Source organism: Sardina pilchardus, chromosome 9, assembly GCF_963854185.1.
Source record: "Sardina pilchardus chromosome 9, fSarPil1.1, whole genome shotgun sequence".
NCBI lineage: Eukaryota > Metazoa > Chordata > Actinopteri > Clupeiformes > Clupeidae > Sardina > Sardina pilchardus.
In genome coordinates this window covers 16,677,928-16,696,817 of record NC_085002.1, presented here as the reverse complement: position 1 = coordinate 16,696,817, position 18,890 = coordinate 16,677,928, and the positions used below count along the sequence as shown (strand labels likewise).

At 46.0% G+C, this 18,890-nt stretch overlaps 2 protein-coding genes across 2 annotated transcripts in view; both read right to left on the bottom strand.

Moving 5' to 3' along the window:
* arhgap46a (Rho GTPase activating protein 46a) overlaps window positions 1-9,094 on the bottom strand; it is a 41,415-nt gene extending 32,321 nt beyond the window's left edge. The window contains exon 1 of the mRNA XM_062546016.1: window positions 8,969-9,094. Coding sequence (XP_062402000.1) covers window positions 8,969-8,982 — 14 coding nt within the window. The 5' untranslated portion in view covers window positions 8,983-9,094. The remainder of the gene's footprint in view (window positions 1-8,968) is intronic.
* A 487-nt stretch (window positions 9,095-9,581) lies between these two features.
* Window positions 9,582-18,890, bottom strand: part of sulf2a (sulfatase 2a) — a 41,439-nt gene continuing 32,130 nt past the window's right edge. The window contains exons 8-21 of the mRNA XM_062546015.1: window positions 18,355-18,483; window positions 18,157-18,213; window positions 17,747-17,876; window positions 17,277-17,475; window positions 15,873-16,122; window positions 15,306-15,402; window positions 14,974-15,068; window positions 14,785-14,844; window positions 14,359-14,525; window positions 13,843-13,985; window positions 13,573-13,681; window positions 13,349-13,382; window positions 12,863-12,916; window positions 9,582-11,523 (exon numbers count right to left, since the gene is read on the bottom strand). Of these exons, the coding sequence (XP_062401999.1) occupies window positions 11,493-11,523; window positions 12,863-12,916; window positions 13,349-13,382; window positions 13,573-13,681; window positions 13,843-13,985; window positions 14,359-14,525; window positions 14,785-14,844; window positions 14,974-15,068; window positions 15,306-15,402; window positions 15,873-16,122; window positions 17,277-17,475; window positions 17,747-17,876; window positions 18,157-18,213; window positions 18,355-18,483 (1,555 nt within the window). The 3' untranslated portion in view covers window positions 9,582-11,492. The remainder of the gene's footprint in view (window positions 11,524-12,862; window positions 12,917-13,348; window positions 13,383-13,572; window positions 13,682-13,842; window positions 13,986-14,358; window positions 14,526-14,784; window positions 14,845-14,973; window positions 15,069-15,305; window positions 15,403-15,872; window positions 16,123-17,276; window positions 17,476-17,746; window positions 17,877-18,156; window positions 18,214-18,354; window positions 18,484-18,890) is intronic.

The window sequence follows — 18,890 nt, the reverse complement described above, 5'->3', positions numbered from 1 at the left end:
GCAGGAAGGCTGGGGATTTTCTTTTAAGTGCTGGTTAGGACGATAGGCCCCTCATCTTACTATTATGCTCCCATTCGTCTCCTTAACAGAGCAGCTCAAATCCTCTTTGGTGCTCCTCTTAAGTGTGTCAATCACGGGGCTTAGCGTGTCTGGCGAGATGAGAGCCTTGGCATGTTACGCAACACGGGGCTAGGGAGATAACGAGTTCCCCGTGGTCGTTTTTTAGTAAATAAATGACTGAGTGGTTCGCTGTGGGAGACGATAGTGCTGCGCTCACCAACGTCCACTTCAGCCTGTCAGAACCTTCTCATCCAAATGTATCGAGCAAATGTGCGCGCAAGGCACGCGCAAGGCTGCGAAGCGACGGGCCAGGGTTCAAATCCGCAACTGCCGTTGCCCTTATAAAGGCACTCGCTCGCTTCTACTGGGCTTTCACACGAGAGCTCAAAGTGTCGGATTCTTCTGCCCTACGAGAGCAGCATGCCATCTGGTAAAAATTACGGCAATAAAACAAAAATGGTGAAATGATGGTATTGTGTGTTTATTCTCGAAATCTGACAAAAGCTTTGCTTCTCTTTCATGGGCACAAAGGGGGTTTTGTGGAACGTCTCAGGGGCAGGCGAGATATTTTCTCAACCTGAACATTATTCCAGTGGCAAAGAAGAAAATAAATTATATTAACTGGAATAACACCTCTGTAAATGGATAGCACACGACACGAGAGGAAGGCTAAACTGAGTCCCAAGAGACCACAAACACGCATGTAGACAACGTGCGTATGAAGACAAACACACAATAAATATACAAACACCTCCCACAATGCTGCTTTCTTGAGCTTTGAGGGTCACTCTGATGAAGAAATCCTTCATTATGTCCACAGCAAACTCAAACAGGCGTCTAATAATAACCTCCCATTCAATTCAGACCTTCACAGCAGCAAAAACAACTCGGGTGTTGTGATGGACTATTGTCTCAAAAATAACCCCCAGTGGCATGCTTCCCAGTAGAAAGGCGACAGTGCTGGATGGCTTTCTTTGAAAATGAGGCCAAAGGCTCACTTCATTCATATTCATTTAGATGTGTTTGCGTGGACAGAACTTTGACTAACAGCCAAATCAGTTTCAGAATATTCCATCTGTCAGGCCTGATATGAGACTATTTTTAAATTCTGATCTTCTGATCTGAAAAGAGTTGCAGGAAGCAATGCTTGGACTGACACCTGGTAACAAGAGAAAGCAGTGTGAGAACATTCCAGCTTCATCTTAATGGCAGTCGCAAAGGTAAACACTTGAATAGGACAATGGTGAGTCCACATAAAGTGCACCAAACTGGAAAGCAACTGGCTCATGCTGCCCCAAGCCAACTCCTATGTTTCGTTCCTCCACTCTCCTGTGCGGGCCATACGGGTCTGGCTGGAAACTGGCCTGCCGAGAAGCTATTCTGAGACAAGCACTTGACCCCATATCCCTTGAGAACGACGCCAAGCCGGTGTTTCAAAAAACAGGGACGGCCATTCATCCAGCTAACCTAGTGTGTGTGTGTGTGTGTGTGTGTGTGTGTGTGTGTGTGTGTGTGTGTGTGCAGTCTTCAGGCCAAACGCTGTGGCCACCGCTGCCAAACACAGCTACCATATTTACAGACCTGCTATTTCCTGCCCGGGCCCTGAGAGACAAAAAAACCCATTCTCCCTGAGATTCTGGAATTAGACGTCAAAATAAAAATGTAATTCGGAGGAGTGATATCCTTCCTGTGAGCACCTAGCCGGTGGAGGTTAGAGGCGGGCGACCGAGCAACCATCCATAGGTGTGGGCCCCAGGAAATGCCTACCTGAAAATAGCTGCGTCTGTTGACTTTAACACGTCCAGCCCCTGCAACTCTACCCCCTCACAAGCGACCGCTGTGCCTCTCAGGCTACTGCAAGTGTGAAAGGGCTTTCTGAAAAAGGCAGTAGCAACAGGTCCCGACACATCAACCGGCCAAACAAATCAAGTCAAAATAATGAAATTTCACCTTACACAGAAACAAAAACAAGTGTACATACGTGCACGCACGCGCAAATACACACACACACACACACACACCAGATGAGATTGGGGTTGGGGGCGAGAGGAGAACACAGTGGCAGCTCGTTTGGACAGAAAACAAACTGCCGGCTGCACCTGTCACAGGAATTCTATAGCTCTATTGTGCGCAGGCTCTCCTGTCATTCTTACAATACCAGGGAGAGGAGGTTACACATACACACACACACACACACACACACACACACACACACACACACACACAGAGCCATCTGTGACATACGGTAACGTACATCCTATACTGCACCTGTGTGTGTTTGTGTGTGTATGTGCATACTTGTGTGTGTGTGTGTGTGTGTGTGTGTGTGTGTATGTGTGTGTGTGTGTGTGTGTATATGTGTGTGTGTGAGAGAGAGAGGCTTTGCATAAACACCCGAGACCCTGCATGAGCCTGCTTATCCAGACTGTCCACCAGCAGAATAGGATCTACCATTCAGGCCGTCAAGATAATACGACACAGGTTCCCCTGTTTGTTCGCAGGCTTCAATTACCTGTCCAGCTAGCACACACACAAGGCAAGGAGAAGCTGGAGGAGCCGAGGGGTCTGTAAATACAGCCGGTTTAATTTAGCTTGACACCCCACCCTCACCCTGGGCTGGGGTGACTGTCAGCACAGGTGAAGCCCGGGTTGGGATTCTTTGTGTTCAGTATTCAGTGCAGCGCCGGCTTGAGCAGATCAGGCAACACCTGTCGCATGTTAGGGGTACACAGAAAGATGGCCAATTAGCTAAAGTATGTCCAACAATCAGTCTGCCCTGGATCCCTGGGCTTAGGTGGTGACAACAGGAAGGCAAGACCAGGGTGAAAGGCTGTGCCTCCGGTGCATAGACCAGTGTAATAAGATATAAGTAAAGCTGAGGTCATTGCTTTCAACTCTCTGGGAATACTGATGGCAGTTGCCACATGAAACAGGCAATGTTGTCTTTTTCAGGGCTTGACATTAATGGTTGCCCGGTTGCCCTTGGCTACAAGTTTACATTGAACCCTGCTTTTCATGTACACGCTGGCCACTTGGCAAGATACAATATGCAAAACATTTGAACCATGTTTACAATGTTTAACCATGTTTGAACCATGTTTTTTTTTTTTTTTAACAGCAGGATATGACTAAGCCAAATGCTAAAAATACACGGCGAAACTACAACAAGGACAAGCCAGCAACAACTGGACAACAGTGAGGCCTAATCCAATCTAACTCATGTCCCAGCCAGGAGCCGCTGGAAGTCTCAATTGTCCCGCTTGAATGGGCAGCTGTTCACCTGCTTTCCCAAATAGATTGTAACCTTGGGAACGCTACAGTGTTGGGGCTGGTAGGGAACACGCGAGCCCAGATAAACACCGTCCCTGACCCTAGGGGCTGTTCTAAAAACCCATGGAACGATGGTGTCTCTGACAGAGGCATTTGGGCATTAGGGAAAGGTTAGTGGATGTAAGCAAGGTTGGCCCCAATGGGAGGGGAGGGGGGCTGGGGGGGTCACATACTTTGTAAGTCACAGGAACTGGCACAGAAGTGCTCGGACATTCACAAGGGATTTCCACCTTGCTTTGGGTCAGCGAGGGAAGGCAAAGTAGTGGTGTGTGGGGGTGGGCCAGGATGGTGTGAGTATGTGTGTGTGTATAATGGAGGGGGGGGGGAGTTGGATACACTTGCAGCTGCTGGTGCCTGTTGGACGTCCCGCTTTCTCCAACAGAGGAGCGAGCCAGCCAACACTGTACTCCGTTCTTTTTTTTTCAGGAGAGGAGAACACGCCAGGAATGATGGAGCTGGCGGCCTTGTCTTCGCAGATCAGGCAGGGAATGACGCTGGGAAGTGGCCGAGCGCCAGGAAAAAGGAAACGCACCAACATGAGGGACTACAGACAGGCACCGAGAGAGAGAGAGAGAGACGGAGAGAGAGAGATAGAGAGGGAAGGAGAGGAGAGGAGAAAGAGAGAAACATGCAAGACGAAAGAGAGTGTTGTGTGTACAAGGCAGCCCTGAAAGAGCGGAAATGCGTTCAAGACGAGACGAAAGCGAGCAAAGGGCACGAGGGGCGGAGGAGTTGAAAGAGAATCATAAGAGAGAGCAGGGAGAGGAAAGAGGCCGTGCGAAAGAGCACCAGGGCACCAGGGAGACGTGATTGACAGCAACACCAAGGCCCCCCCCCCCCATCCGTGTTTCGGAAAGGCTCAGAATCCTCCACCCTGCTTCAGCTCCTCAACAGACACAGACAGGTGACATCCCAGACTGGAGTGAAACAGAAACAGTCCGACTACTGTATATGGCAGTAAAGCCCTGGAGAGCATCCAGCAGTGAAGTGCTGCCAAGCACCACGCTACAGCAGCGGCAGCCTGAAGCCTGTTGCAAATCCAGTATTAATGAGAACCTGATTGTAAATAGATGGATGAAGGTGCATAAAATGTCTGGATAGCGCCTCTCCTTCGCTCAAAGTTTCCACAAAGATTAACAGATAAATATCTAGACGGAAAGCAAGGCTGTGTGAAGGAGGCTAGATTAATGACTTGATTGATGTTTTCCCAGGGGATGCTATCCTCCAATGCCAAAAAAACTGCTTGGTCCGGAACACAAATCCATAAAAAATAAACCCCTCGCTAAAAGTCTACCACAACTGCATGAATAATGCATCACACAACAGAGATGACACTATATGATCCTTCAGTTCCTTCCTTGGGGAATCATCTTACATAACTTCATTGAGTTCTGTTCTGATGGTGACCCCCCTCCCAAAAAAACAAAGCAGAACTATGAGAACTTTGTGATCATATGCATTACAATGTGTGCTCATAGCCCCCTGCGCTAATGGGTGGTGGATCCGAACAAAAGGGGCCATTGTCAGCTCTACCATCAGACTCCATTCATCCGGAACAAACCCCCGCAACACAGTTCTCACTCTCTCAGGACCTGGACAGCCAATCACAGCACCCCGCAGGACCCGCGATCAGATGAGGCCGAGGGGTGTCTCTGGTAGGACAGTGGCATGGCGTCTACTAGGGCTGGGGAGTGCGAGTGCGAGTGTGTGCGTGTGTGTGTGTGTGTGTGTGTGTGTGTGTGTGTGTGTGTGTGTGTGTTGGGGAGGGTGAGTGGCTGTATAAGGGATAGAGAGAGACGAGGGAGTGAGACATAAAGAGAAAACAGGACTCAGACTACACCCCCTGCCCTCCCGCGCACACACACACACACCCATGACCCCACCCCGTCTCCCCCGGTGAGCCACCAACTCTCTCTATATAAAACCAGTTGACCTCATTGGGGATTGCTGTCTCAGCTACTGTATGGAGGCCATTGTCTCTGCTGCCCCAATGCGGGTGCTCTTCTTCTGTCCGTCCCGACAGCAGCGGCGGCTAGTCGGCCTTTCTGGAAACTTCCACACACAGCCCCCACTGTGGGTGCAGAGTGCAAAGTGCATGTGTGTGTGTGGGTGTGTACGTGTGTGTGTGTGTGTGTGCGTGCGCCTGCGTACGTGCAGCTGAAAACTCAGGACAACAACTGTTCTAAAAAACAACAATAAATCGTCCATTCTGTTGAGCAACAGCCACACGGCCGCCCTCGCTCGCGGCACATAAAACACACCCCCCCCCCTCCCTGCTGCCACCCCCAAAACTGGGACAAATGGGCACATTGTCGGGTCAGGGTCAGTGGACGTGAGGGAACATGTGTGCAGAGACAGAGAGAATGACAGGCAAAAATGGAGAGATAGAGAGGGAGTCGGAGGGAAGAGTGAGGGGACAGAAGGGCGGGAAGAGTGAACGCGGGATCCTCCTCACATTTCATCCATCCACACAGCTCAAGAGCCTTCATCCGGTACACCAGCTGTCAGTGTTTGCAACAATGAGCCTCTTTCATGGATGAACGTCAATAATACAAACACAACCATCATAAAGTGATTACCGCTGACACTCCTGGCCTTGTGCAATTTGACTGACTGGATCAAACAAGTGCAGATTAACCAAACGTTTAGGCTAGATTTGCAAAATGTTATTCATCATCATCATCATCATCTGGGTCAAGGACACGGAGAATGTGATCCCCCACCATCTGTTCCAAGGCAAGCTGCAAAAAGGTTAAAGCTGACCTAAGTACCAAGCTCTGGCCCTTGCCAGCTTCACGATTTCTCCCAGTCCCGGCAGACAGGATTCTCACTTCATCTACCTGGCAGATATCCTGTGCGGAGGCGGTGGTGTGACTAAAATCACCCCGAGGCTACAGATCGCTGGTTTGCATGTCAGGGTGAAGACCTGGGAGGTCAGAGGTCTCCCACATGACCCTCGGAGACCCAGGATGTCTGAGCGTTCGCCATGGCGACGGGGGCAAACTGCCCGCGGAGTGACGGATGTTGTTGGTGTTCACAAGAGGCTTAGGGGAGGTCTAAGCGCGAGACGGGGTAGAGATAATGGCTTCCTTCAGGGGGGCCAAGGGTGTGGGGGCAGATTTAGGCATTAACCCCAACGTCCTGCACTGGAGGATGGGAAGGCAGGGTTGAGAATGGGGGAGGTGGAACGACAACGGGCCACTCTCAGACCTAAGCTCACTACGCGCTAAGCATGGATACAAATAATCTATATCCCACCCTTGCTTTTCAAGTGGATAACTTCCTTTAGCTTGTTACTGAAACACACAGACCTGAGTGGGGGGGTTGTGATAAGAGTGGTAACTTAGTGGGTTTGTTGGGCAGGGATTTGGAGGGAGGTGGCAGAAAGAGAAAAGGACGCCGGAGAGAGTCAGAGTGACTCACAGCCAGCGTGACTCAGTAGCATGCAAAACAAAATCACGCAACCTAATCATCAAAGCAGGTTGGACACACAAACACACACACACACACACACACACACACACGACCTGAAGGCGTAAGAGCTCAGCCTAACTCTCAGCCTAACACATCTGGTACAATGCAGAGGAAATGGTAGAGACAAAGACGGAACAAATATGAGACACAGAAAGGAAGAACCGAGCGGCAAGGGACAAATGTGTGAATCCGGAATCCAAGTCTTTAAGTTGTGTGAAAAGACCACTGGTGCTGCTCTGCTCGCTCAGATGCACTATTCACTGTAGGCCACCCCCCTCCCTATCCTCCCTCCCCTCCTGCCCCCAACACAACAGAGAACTTTTTGCGCCACAAACCCAACGAGACATGAAAGGACATCACTAAAGGCCCATCAAACACAGCCATCCTCAAAGCATTTGTCTGACTTCTAGCCTTTGTCACATTTGCCCTCAAAGGGCCCTCTCTCTCACACTCACTCACTCACTCACTCACATACACACACACACACACACACACACACACACACACACACACACAGTAGAACCAAGGTAGCAAAATCAACAGAGTAGCACACCCTTTTGTGAGTGAGCTATTATACAGCAAGCAACCATGTAAACAAGGGGGAAAACATCCTATGTCAAGCTGGCACAGTTCTGTTTCAACATTACTGCAATGCCTGATAAAAAGAAGTGCAAGTGAGCTTATTAAGTCCCCTAACTTAGAGCGCCTCATGTGAACACACTTTGCTAAAAGGAACTTGTTGTTCGCAACTATTCTTAGCCTGTAGGGGACATTTTGGGTAAAAAGCCCTAATTCACTTCCCACCCGTCATTGTATCTGTGGTTTATTTAGCTCCTCTAGTTATAAGAGCCTCTGAATGGAACTTCTTCACATTTCATCTGAGTTCTACTCTGCTACACTGTCAAAAGAATTTGTTAAAGCGACCACATCATGTTGCTCTTCAGACTATTAATTGGACTACTGTGCAAGACACAGAACAAGACAGCAGGATAGGACAACACTTTGCTTTAGGTCTTGATGACATTTGACTGTAGAATTACCAGAGGAACCCAATAAGTTGACTTAATAGGGCTCTGGCCTGGGGTCCTCTTATGTCTCTGTGGGCTCAACAAATGGAACATTTGTTTCTCACTTATGTTACAACTCTGTGAACCACAACAAAGACAATTCGCGGATCAGTTCAAGGGAGACTGAGAGGAAGCTAGTAATTAAACGCAACCCCACAACCTAACTAATATTTCCCAGGATGCAAATAATGGTCTCTGTTGTGTTGGAAGTTCGGAAGCTCTGATGGTTCGTCTGAAATAAGCAGTAGGCTATGGACTGCAAAGGCACTGTTGATACTGTAGGTTAAGTTTATCATCCCTAACACAAATCGGCACAGAATTCAACCAAACCATAACTCTTAACAACTGCTAGTTTGATGTCTGTCGCAGGGGACTGTAAGTCAAAGTAAAGTACACAAACAAATACTCTAACTGCAGGTTATTGTCTCTACCTAGCGAGACTAGTACTAGCCAAAGTTAACGTTACAGTTCACGTAGCAAACCAACCGGTTCAACAGATTCGAACTGTTTACTAACAATTTATTTTAAAAGGTTCCAAAAATAGACTGTAATGTATCAAGAAGGTTTCAAATATAATCTGCTCATTCCCAGCCAACCTAATGTTAGACCTCAAAGTCGGTACCGTAAAATATGTCTTTTTCAGTTGAGGTTAAGTTAATCGTGTTTCTTTAACTGACATGCACTAGCATCCAACTTAAACTCTCGTTTCAATGAATGAATGACTGAGTAGCGCGCTAAAATGAAGGAAAACTGGAAAGGCAGCTAACGTTAACGTTTTCCAAGACATGGACAAACTCGAAATACTTTTAAAAATCGCATTCGCTGTATTTTGTTTTAGAGTAATTTTTTCTCCAATTCCGAAATCAGTGGGTAACGCTGCACACGCTAACTCCTGACCAGCAATGCTATGGTTGCAGGGACTCGCCGTTGTTAACCATATGAATCTAAACCGCCAAACATGAGACCTGTAGAGTGGTGGGCATGTAGCCCACGTAAAGTTCCCACATCATGAACTATTTCAAATGTAAAATGATTACCTTGTCCCAGCCATCTCCCTTACATCGTACGCAAAAGACTCCTGTAGAAAATTTGAAGTAAGGAAAGTTTTTCTCCGTGTCGGACGTCCTGTATGAGCACGCGAGTCGGCAGCGATGTGTGTTGGGGATCCAGTCTCCGCCTTAGCACGTGAGACTATGGACTGTCGGGTGTCCATCGCCCGCATCCCCCGCCCCTTCTGAGTAGGCTACTAGGCTACCTTCTCACTAGAATCTGTGTGTGTGTAGCCTATAACAAGCTAGTGTCTTTGGTTGTACATTTTCATTCATTAACACTATGCAACAACACCATTTTTCATTATATCTAACTCAATGATGAACAGCATCCCCCCGCATACTGTGCAGTGTATCAGAGCGTATGATGCCTATGCGAGTTGTGCGTGCTTTACCGCAATATTGCGGCATTTTGAAAAACAGAGACACCTGCTGGTAGCTACAGTCATGCACCTTTACAATACTAAATACTGTGGATGTGTTAAATATAATATGGTGCATCATGATGCAGATACTTTTATAGGACCTACTCCGTCGGTGATCATTATTATGGTAATAATATCCAATAGCAATAAACACATGGGAGACTCAGATTAGAAAATAGGCATAATGGAATTACATACTTTATTTACTATCAGCATTCCCTGTTATCAAGAACAGTCATTATTACAACAAATGGAGCATCTAATACTGTACACCATGGCAATATTGTTTTGTATGACTCACTCATTATGTCATGCTGTTTTTTCATGTGTTGTTTAAAGACAAATCTAGTATGTTATTCAAATGCTCATGAAAAAGACATTCAGCAGAGCATTCATTATTTTGGGTAATCTAAATGAACACACTCACCGATTCACGTTAGATATACACACATTATAGACCTTGAGAGGTCAAGTCCTACATTTATATTGTGTAAAAAATACCAAAACATTTACATGGATTGCACAATTCAACATCAATTCAAAGACATATACTGTACATCAGGCTGTTCATTTGTTTGTTTTGAAAAGATCTTCCCAGAGAGCAGCTTACCTTGGAAGAGATCTGCTCCAGTGCTGGCACTAATCTGACGTCGAATCAGATGCAGATCTGTCCCAAAGTCAGCGGCAGTCTAGGCCATTGCCACCCTATAGCACTACCCACGTTTGGGGACAGTGATACTGACAACATGTGAATTACCCAACACCTAACATGTGAAATCATGTCAGAATTGACAGGAAGTTTAAATCAACGTGGCTACTGTACACAGGTCTTTCAAAGGAAACTCATTGTAGCTCAGATGAAAACACACACACATGCCCCACGGCACGGGCATAAGGTCAAGAATCGGCCGTGCAACCTGTGAACGAATGCAGAGCTCCCAGTGTGAGACCATCTTCCCCGGATGCTTCGGAGCGGCGACATGCTCCTCCATCCATTCATCATCTGCAACGCAGTGAGACTGAATGTCCGACAAAAGTCCTTGCGCAAGCCCCTGCTGATGGGGAGAGATGTTGGATGGATGGCTGCTTTGAGGCAGCTCTTCCTTCCGTGGGCCTCCAAATAGTCTTCTGAATGAGTTTCCAGATGTGTTGATGCACTCAAAATTGGGGGAACACGTTGTATTCTTCACAGTGGTATGCTCAAAGGTATTTTGATAGTGGGGAGATTCTAGCCAAACCACAGAGGACAAAACGGCTGTAAATGATACACTGATGTCTGATCATTTATAGTGGAGAAGCTAAAAACACCAACACATTCACAGAGTATTAACGACTGAAATGAGACCTGTTTTTACATTCCTGTACAGAGGGGAATAAAGAGTCTCTCTCCATACCATTCACAGTAGTTCAGTTTAAAGTCCATGCTAGAGTATCTACAGTAAAAAATACATAAAATGACACGTGGTCAACTTCAGAGTGTAATTTTGACACCTCATCGGTGTCAATGAAAATAGCCAGTGTTCTGAACCGTAACAACAAAAGTGCTCTTCAGATGGAAATGGCTTGCTGAGGAGGTCATAGAGTGGAGATAATAAAGAAACAGTCATTTAGGAAAGCAACATAATTTCACAGAGAGAATAAAAGTATATCCTGAAATGCTTATGACTGATGACAGAATCATACAATAAAAAGAAGACTGTGTGTGTGTCTGTCCATCTTTCTCTCTCTCTCTCTCTCTCTCTCTCTCTCTGTGTGTCTGTGAGTGTGTGTGTGTGTGTGTGTGTGTGTGTGTGTCTATGAGTGTGTGTGTTTGTGTTTCTGTATGAAAATGAAACATCAGAGAATAGAAAAGCCATTCCTGTCCATGTTATGTGGGGTCCCAGTGCTGTCTAGTGGCAGTGCAGTTGGAAGAGCAACAGCTTCACCCAAACTGTGAGGCTCCTGGCAATCAGCTCTGATGCGGTATGGCGTAGTGGTGGCGGTGGGGGGGTTAGAGAGTGGGTGTCTGGGCGGGGTCCTCATCTGACCACCCGTCCGTCCTCGTTCCTCACCACTGACTTGTTTCGAGCGGAGAGACGGCGGTGTGGTTAACCCACCCATCCTTCCCAAATTTGACCCCTGGATTAAGGAGAAGAAAAGGGATACAACGTGAATTGGGATTGTGCACACTGGATAGAGACATGCTTCATTCAGTCAGTGTTGACAGTGATGATTCAGTGTGTATACTTGTTTCAGAAATTATCCTTACAGGGAAGCTACACTGGGCATGAAACTATACGGTTCTGTTCGAAGAGCACTTGCTGCAACAATTAGCTTCCACTGTAATCAGTGGAACTGGTTCCACTAAACATGATGGTGGCACGTACGTTAGACAGAAATGAGAACAGTCTTCTAAAACTATTTTTACACTCTGTGACCAGAGAGCTTCAGTTGTGGACCTGGTGTAGCCTGGGGCCGTAGAGTTTTGGTGTGAACAAGCAGTGCATCTTTTCTCACTATCTTTCTGTTTATACAACAGAGGGTTTAATTTCTGTTCCACGGTTGGCGTATTTCGCTGGACTATGTGAAAGCCTACATTTGTTGACATGATAAACGATCATAAACAGTAAATTTATGAACGTTAATGAAAGATGATTCAAATTGGATGTGGCAGATGATGGAAAGGAAACAAGGAGCAACAGAGAGAGACAAGAGGAGCGGAAGGAAGAAGGGACCATTGAATGAGGGAGAGGAGGAGAGGAACGACACACACAGTCCCCATTGTATTCTCTCACCACACATTCTATTCTTGGAGCCCCGAAGCCTCAGAGTTTAATCTTTCCCAGAGAAGAGATCAGATACACACAGCCCCACCCTGCCAGGCCATGGGAAACTCAACAGCTTCCTCTCACACTTTCGCACAAAACTCCTAAATGTTGCTAAATCATATGACTGCATCGCTAAAGGCTGAAATAGGGCAAGACACCTCAAAGATGAAATTATTGCGTTTGTGTCTGACTTGGGCATAGACATGCTATTCTATTTTGTTAAAATAAGTTTTGCTAATCAAAATAGAAGTATTCATTAACATAATACTCCTCTAGGTCCCTGAACATAGATCATGTCCAGTCCAAGACCAAAAGCTTTTTTTTTTTCAGTGGAGATTTATTTTAGTCTTGGACTAGGCTCAAGCCATGTATCGGAAACTGGCCCATTGTGGTAATCCTTCAAGAGAGGTGTTCTGTGAACAGCATTCAGTGAGCCTTTCTACATGAGGTTCCTGCTTGAACGTGTCATGGAAGGGCCCTTCTCAGAGCAGCCCCTTCCCAGGGAGAGAGAGAGGCAGGGGGCATGGAGGCTTTGGGAGCAGCATGCAGGGAGGCCATCTGACGGAGGGATGGGATGACGGACACACGGGGTGAGTGGCGGGGATCTGGAGGGGACGCGAGGACAGCAGATGGACACGCCACAAACTCACATGGATTTGGACGTCTGTTTCTTCTTTTTTGGCCTCATTCGACGGTGAAGCGGCCTGAAGCATGCAAGGGGCACACCCACGCCCACATGCACACACACACACACACATACAGATACACAAATAGACAAACAAACAAACAAATACAGATAAACACACACACACACACACACACACACACACACACACGCACATACATACACACACAGACAGCAGTAACAAGCAGTTAAGGCCAATCCCTCTTTAAGCATTGGAAATAAGAGCTTCTCACAAAAGATAGCTTTATTTCATTTACAATGTGCAGAAACAATAGTCTACTGCCCATGCAAATAAATGCATTAGAAAATAAGGCAAGTAAAGTATTTTACAGACAAGACAAAATTGTATTAACACGTATAGTTACAACAATGATCAAATCAGTCTTTCATAGACATGAGCGGAGAAAGCTATTTGATCTGTAGTTCAAGGTGAAAAACATGGGTACTCTACCTGTATTCTTTGACATAGCTGCGTTCTTTCACACCTGTAAGAGATGAAATAGGAAAACCTCTTTGTAAAGTAAAATGTTTGTGTGTGTTTGTGTGTGTGTGTGTGTGTGTGTGTGTGTGGTTGGGTGAGGTGCATGTCAGTAGTTGAATGTGACTGAAGTAGTGTGTGTGAGGTGAGCAACTTGGCTGATATGTGCATGCGTGCTGGAGCCGGGGGTGCAGTACCTGTCTCCTGGTTGCACTGTTTGTGGCCTCTGCAGCCACGTAGCTTGGCCAGCTGGAGATGCATGTGGTTGAGTGCCTGCCTATCCAGCGTGCTCACGGCATTAATCAACTGCTCAGACAAGCACACACTCAGATTAGACACATGGCCATCGTCTATTTGTAGTAACATAAATGTGTTAATATATATTATGTTATAATTCCTCCTTTTCCACCATCCTTTGAGTGCCTGGAATGTTTATATGTATACACATACATTCTATATTTGGGTACCTGATATGGGTCTGTGTTAAGATCGAAGTACTCTAGGAATCCGGTGGCATATTCACAGAAAATGAAGTTATGAGTGTCGTTTATGGTCCTCAGACAGGAGTACGTGTTGTTGTTGGCACTGGTGCAAGCGCAGAATGGACCCACTGTATATATAGGAGAGAGAGGAAAGAATTTTCACAGTTTAATACTATGATAATGCCTCATGGGAAATTATCCTTTCAATTACCTACACTCATATTCACATACAATTTATTTGAAAACTCTCAAAACCCATCTGAAAGACATTCAATGAAGAGACTTGTGTTTTAAACATTTCAAGTCATAAACATATTCATTAGAAGGCGATGTTTTTTTTCATGGTGTTATATAACCAAGTGAGGACATGGCCTGAACTCTCGAGCACACTCATGAAAAAACAGTCATATCCACACAGTACTGCCAGAGAGGTCCCTGGGTAGCAGTAATACAGTAGTAATTGGATTAACAGAGGCTGCCAATGTAGACGCAGTATCTCACTTGTCCAGAAGGGGGCAGTCTGCCAGTGCTGGTTGTCGTGGGTGAAGCAGGTGAGGCCGGGCATGCTGCAGGTGTCATGGTTACGGAGGCGCTTCAGTAGCTTCCGCAGTTTCTTGCGGCGCTTCTGGTCCTTCAGGATCCACTGCTTCTTATCCTTAGAGGCCGCTCTGGGATGGGAGGAGGGGAGGAGGAAATTAAATCATCCAGGAACTTGGGTGGCCTTGAATGGGTTACTTGCTAGTGTTATGATTCTGTAAATGTTTTTTTGAAATAATGATAAAAATAGACACACACACACACACACACACACACACACACACACACACACACACACACACACACACACACACACACACACACACACACACACACACACACACACACACACACACACACACACACACACACACACACACACACACTTACCTCAGAGACTGCAGACGTCCTGATTTTAGGCGGAACATTCCTTTGTATTGAGCCTGGTATCTGAGATTCACAGACACAGACACACACAGACACACACACACACACACACATACACAGGCATTATTACAGTGACACATATCTATAAACCCAGACTACCATCATACTCCTCTCATCACACAGCACACTTACGTGTCCTTGTCGCAGTTGCACTCTTTCGGTCGGGCTTTCTTCAGGTGGCCTTTCACCTCCCGCAGGTTCTTTATCTTAGTCTGCAGAGTCTCAATCTAAACATGTACATAGAGTTCCAGTCATTAGGAGGACAAATTCACCCAGTTAACCTTGTTGACCCAGTTGTTGACAAGAGAAGAAATATCCCTCCAGCATCTATTTCACCCCCAGTGTTTTTTTCTTCTTCTTTAAACTACTACTAATACTAAGCTACTTTCAAAATTGCTAAATTCAATTCTGGTTTATAAGGCAAAGAGAGGCGATCTTTCAGTGGTAACTGTAGTCAGCCATACCTCATGTTCAATGTGGAGTTTATGGTCTTTCCAGGCCTGCAGTGATTTGTACAAGCTGCCATCGCAGCTCACAGAGTCATTCATTAATATGGAGCACCTGGATTCAAAAAAGAAAAAGAAAAATTACAAAAGTTACAACCCTTACTTTAGCATGCATTTTTGCATTGTAGATCATCATGATTCATGACTACTGACTAATTTGATGTGATGACCCTAAAAAACAACAAATGTAGTTCAAGTAGACATTCTTGATTATGACACATTCATATTTGAATGGTGGACTGCGTCAGGTAAATCCAAACACAACCTCATATTCAACCTAATTCTTTTGTGTTAACACTTTGTGATGCTCCAAGTTCCATATTTCAGCCATATTTTTGACGCCTCAAATGAGCATTCCAGAATATACAGTATTGTCCCATTTTTTAGCAAGCGCTAGCAAATCATTAGCCTATTTCTGTGCATCGCCTGGTGGGAAAGCGCTCCAATTATGAGCTCTACATATTTGTACATCCAAAGTACAACTGTAGCCTACTACTGCTGCTGCTGCTGCTACTACTGCAGTACCTGTAGGTGACTTTGAGGGCTGCGGATGGGGAGAGGCTGTTCCCAGTGGAGGGTGAGGCAGTGCTGTCGCCCATCCCACTGGGGCCCTCCTCCTCCTCCTGCTGGACTTCCACGGCCCTCCTGCTGGTGTTCTTCAGGCCCACGGGCCGGTAGCCCTCCTCCAGGTCCAGAGTGTACTGGTTGGTGTCCCACTGGAGCGGAACCGAGCGGGCCCAGCGGTTCCGAGCCAGACTCTTCCGGGCCTTGATCTCTGTCTCAGAGAAATAACTAAGGTGAAGTCAAAGCAGTAGGCTACATAACAATATGGCATGTTAGCATGAACTGTATCTATTCAACCTAAACAGGAAACATGATCATGTGCAATTCTAATATTGTTTGATCTGATGCTTAAAAAAGCAACTTCTCCCTGTATGCTGTAATGTTTCCCAGAAAAGCAGGTTTAGTTCAGTTAGAAGTATTAGTCAGCTATGTCATTTCTCCCACTCCACTCACTCAGCTTATCTACCTGCCTATGAAATTTGGGATAATTTATTATCCCCTTAGATTTGGCATTTGTGCATGCTTGTAGTCAAGAGCATTAGGCTACAGAAAAAGCAAAGCAAATATTTTACAAAATTTGATTTGAACATACAATACATGCATAATACACCACTAGATGGAATTAAATCTCCCTTCTTCAGTATGACACATCTGCTGATTTCCATGCAAACCTGACTTTTTAATTCACGCGTGTTTCTTCCAAGCACATTACTTAAAGCCCTATTCGCACGGGATTAGTATTACCTGTGGACCTCTGGTCATTATCGCCCCACCTCTGTGTTACTTGCAGCGCATTCGCACGGGATAAGCGAAGTCTGTAAATTACTCTATTTTCACTGACATTACACCCGGATATGTCGTATGCTAACGTCCGAAAACAACGCACAAAGTAGAAAAGATATGCAATAGCAATCACTGAGATGCAGATTCGCACGGGATTAGTATTATCACCGGACGTCTGTGTTTGGCGAAATACAGTAGGTAATTTGCGGCGGAATTTTTACTTTACAAATTACAGACATGGCACATTCGCACGGGACTAAGATCTCAGACATTCTCCGCAATTATCACAAATCACCAAAGGTCCACAGGTAATACTAATCCCGTGCGAATAGGGCCTCTGTTTTGTGTTTTGTTCCTCTCAGGAAAGGGCAACTTGTAGTGCCTATTCATACCCACTTGGTGGCAGCACTCGCACAATTATTTTGACAGCAGGTGCGTGGCTTGCTCTTCACTTAGCTCTTTGGTAAACAAGAAAGTCCTTATGCCTCGAAGTTAGCATCCTAGAGAGGGGCGCTCCACTGCTCAGATAAACTAATCAACAGTTAAGAGCTCTCATACTTTCAAAATAGGGCCAGCACTCACTTCGTTTGGTGAGCAGCTTCTTTTTCTTGACTGTTGGTGAGGGGTCACAGTCGCAGCCATCAGAAGGGATGGAGGGACTGTAGATATTAGCGGTGCGACTAGCCAGCAGACCCTGAGCACGGGGCGAGTACACGCCAACCACCCCCTTACACTTAAACAGCCTCATCATGCCAGCGCTGTCCTCTAAACACTGCCATTTCTGTGAAGGTGAACAGGAAGACGGAGAAAGGGAGAGAATGAAAATAAAAACAAAGAAAGATGTAGAGGAGAAACCATCGTTGCTTATGAGAGGCCTCTTGCTGCAGCCTGTGAGAAGGTGGGCTGAACATCTAACAGTTATTCAAACATTCTGTGTAGGCTACAATAAATAGGCTACGCATGTAGTAGGCCTATTAGTAGCCATATAGGCCTATAGGCCTCACGTGTGCTTTGCAGTTGTACCAGAGACACTTATATATGAGTGTACCCACCTGCCCTGGTTGTTCACATGCCGTTTGGTACTCTGCACGTTGGCACAGGTCTCTCACACGCTGGTACTTAGGCAGGAAGTTCTCCTCCTGGGCCACCTCCTTCCCATCACCCATCTTGTGCAGTGGCTTCCTGTCAGCCATCAGAGGTAAGCCGAGGATAAACATGACGTTAATTATAAAAGGCAAGAGGAATACATGCTGCTTGAACAGATGTGAAAGCTGTGAAACGCTGTTGCCACCTTCCACAACCCTACTCTCACTCACAATCAATCAACACAAAATTGCTGGACTGAATTAATCCACTGGCAATTTATTACAAGACTAGATTATCATATCCATTTCAGTATGTTGGCAATGGCGCTGAAAAGGCATGATGTTGACTGCACCTAAGGCAGATGCAATATGCTTACCCTCTCTCTAGCAAGAAGGAATCTCTCCATATTTTTCTGTTCTTGTTGGACTGGAACCTGGACAGATAAGGGGTGATACAGTGTGAAGTTCATAGTGTTTAAGTTGAGCTACAAAAGTGTGTGTGTAATTAATGTGTGTGGCTGTGTAAATGTTTTTGCTTGTATGTGTGCTTATGTCTTTCTGTGCATGCCTCTTACCTGTTGACAGGTCTCTCCGTATCAAGAAGCTTGAGGATGGACTTGCCGTCCATATCAACTGGAATATCTACCCCAGCCATATCCAGCAGCGTTGGCGCCAAGTCAATGTTCAGAACAATGTGTGGGTTTCTATGGACGCAAGAGGTAAAACAGAATAGAATATATACTTTTTTGATCCCGTGAGGGAAATTTGTGTCTCTGCATTTAACCTGCTCACACAGTGCACACACAGTGAGGTAAATCTGAGGGCACTTCAGCCGTGGTGGACTGGTCGGGGATTGAACTGGCAACCTTCCAGTTACAAGGCCGAAGCCCTAACCAGTACACCACGGCTGCCCCAATAAACCCCAATAAAAACACCCCGATAGGTAACAATATAGAGACAGACACATAATACAGTAACAGATGACAGACAACACTTCCAGCGTGTATTTATAATGCACTCCAATGCACTCATCACACTCATCAACTGTTCACTTCTTCCCACTCCCTTTCAAATGTGTTTGAATAGTTTATTTTAGTTCATTTTTTTTCTG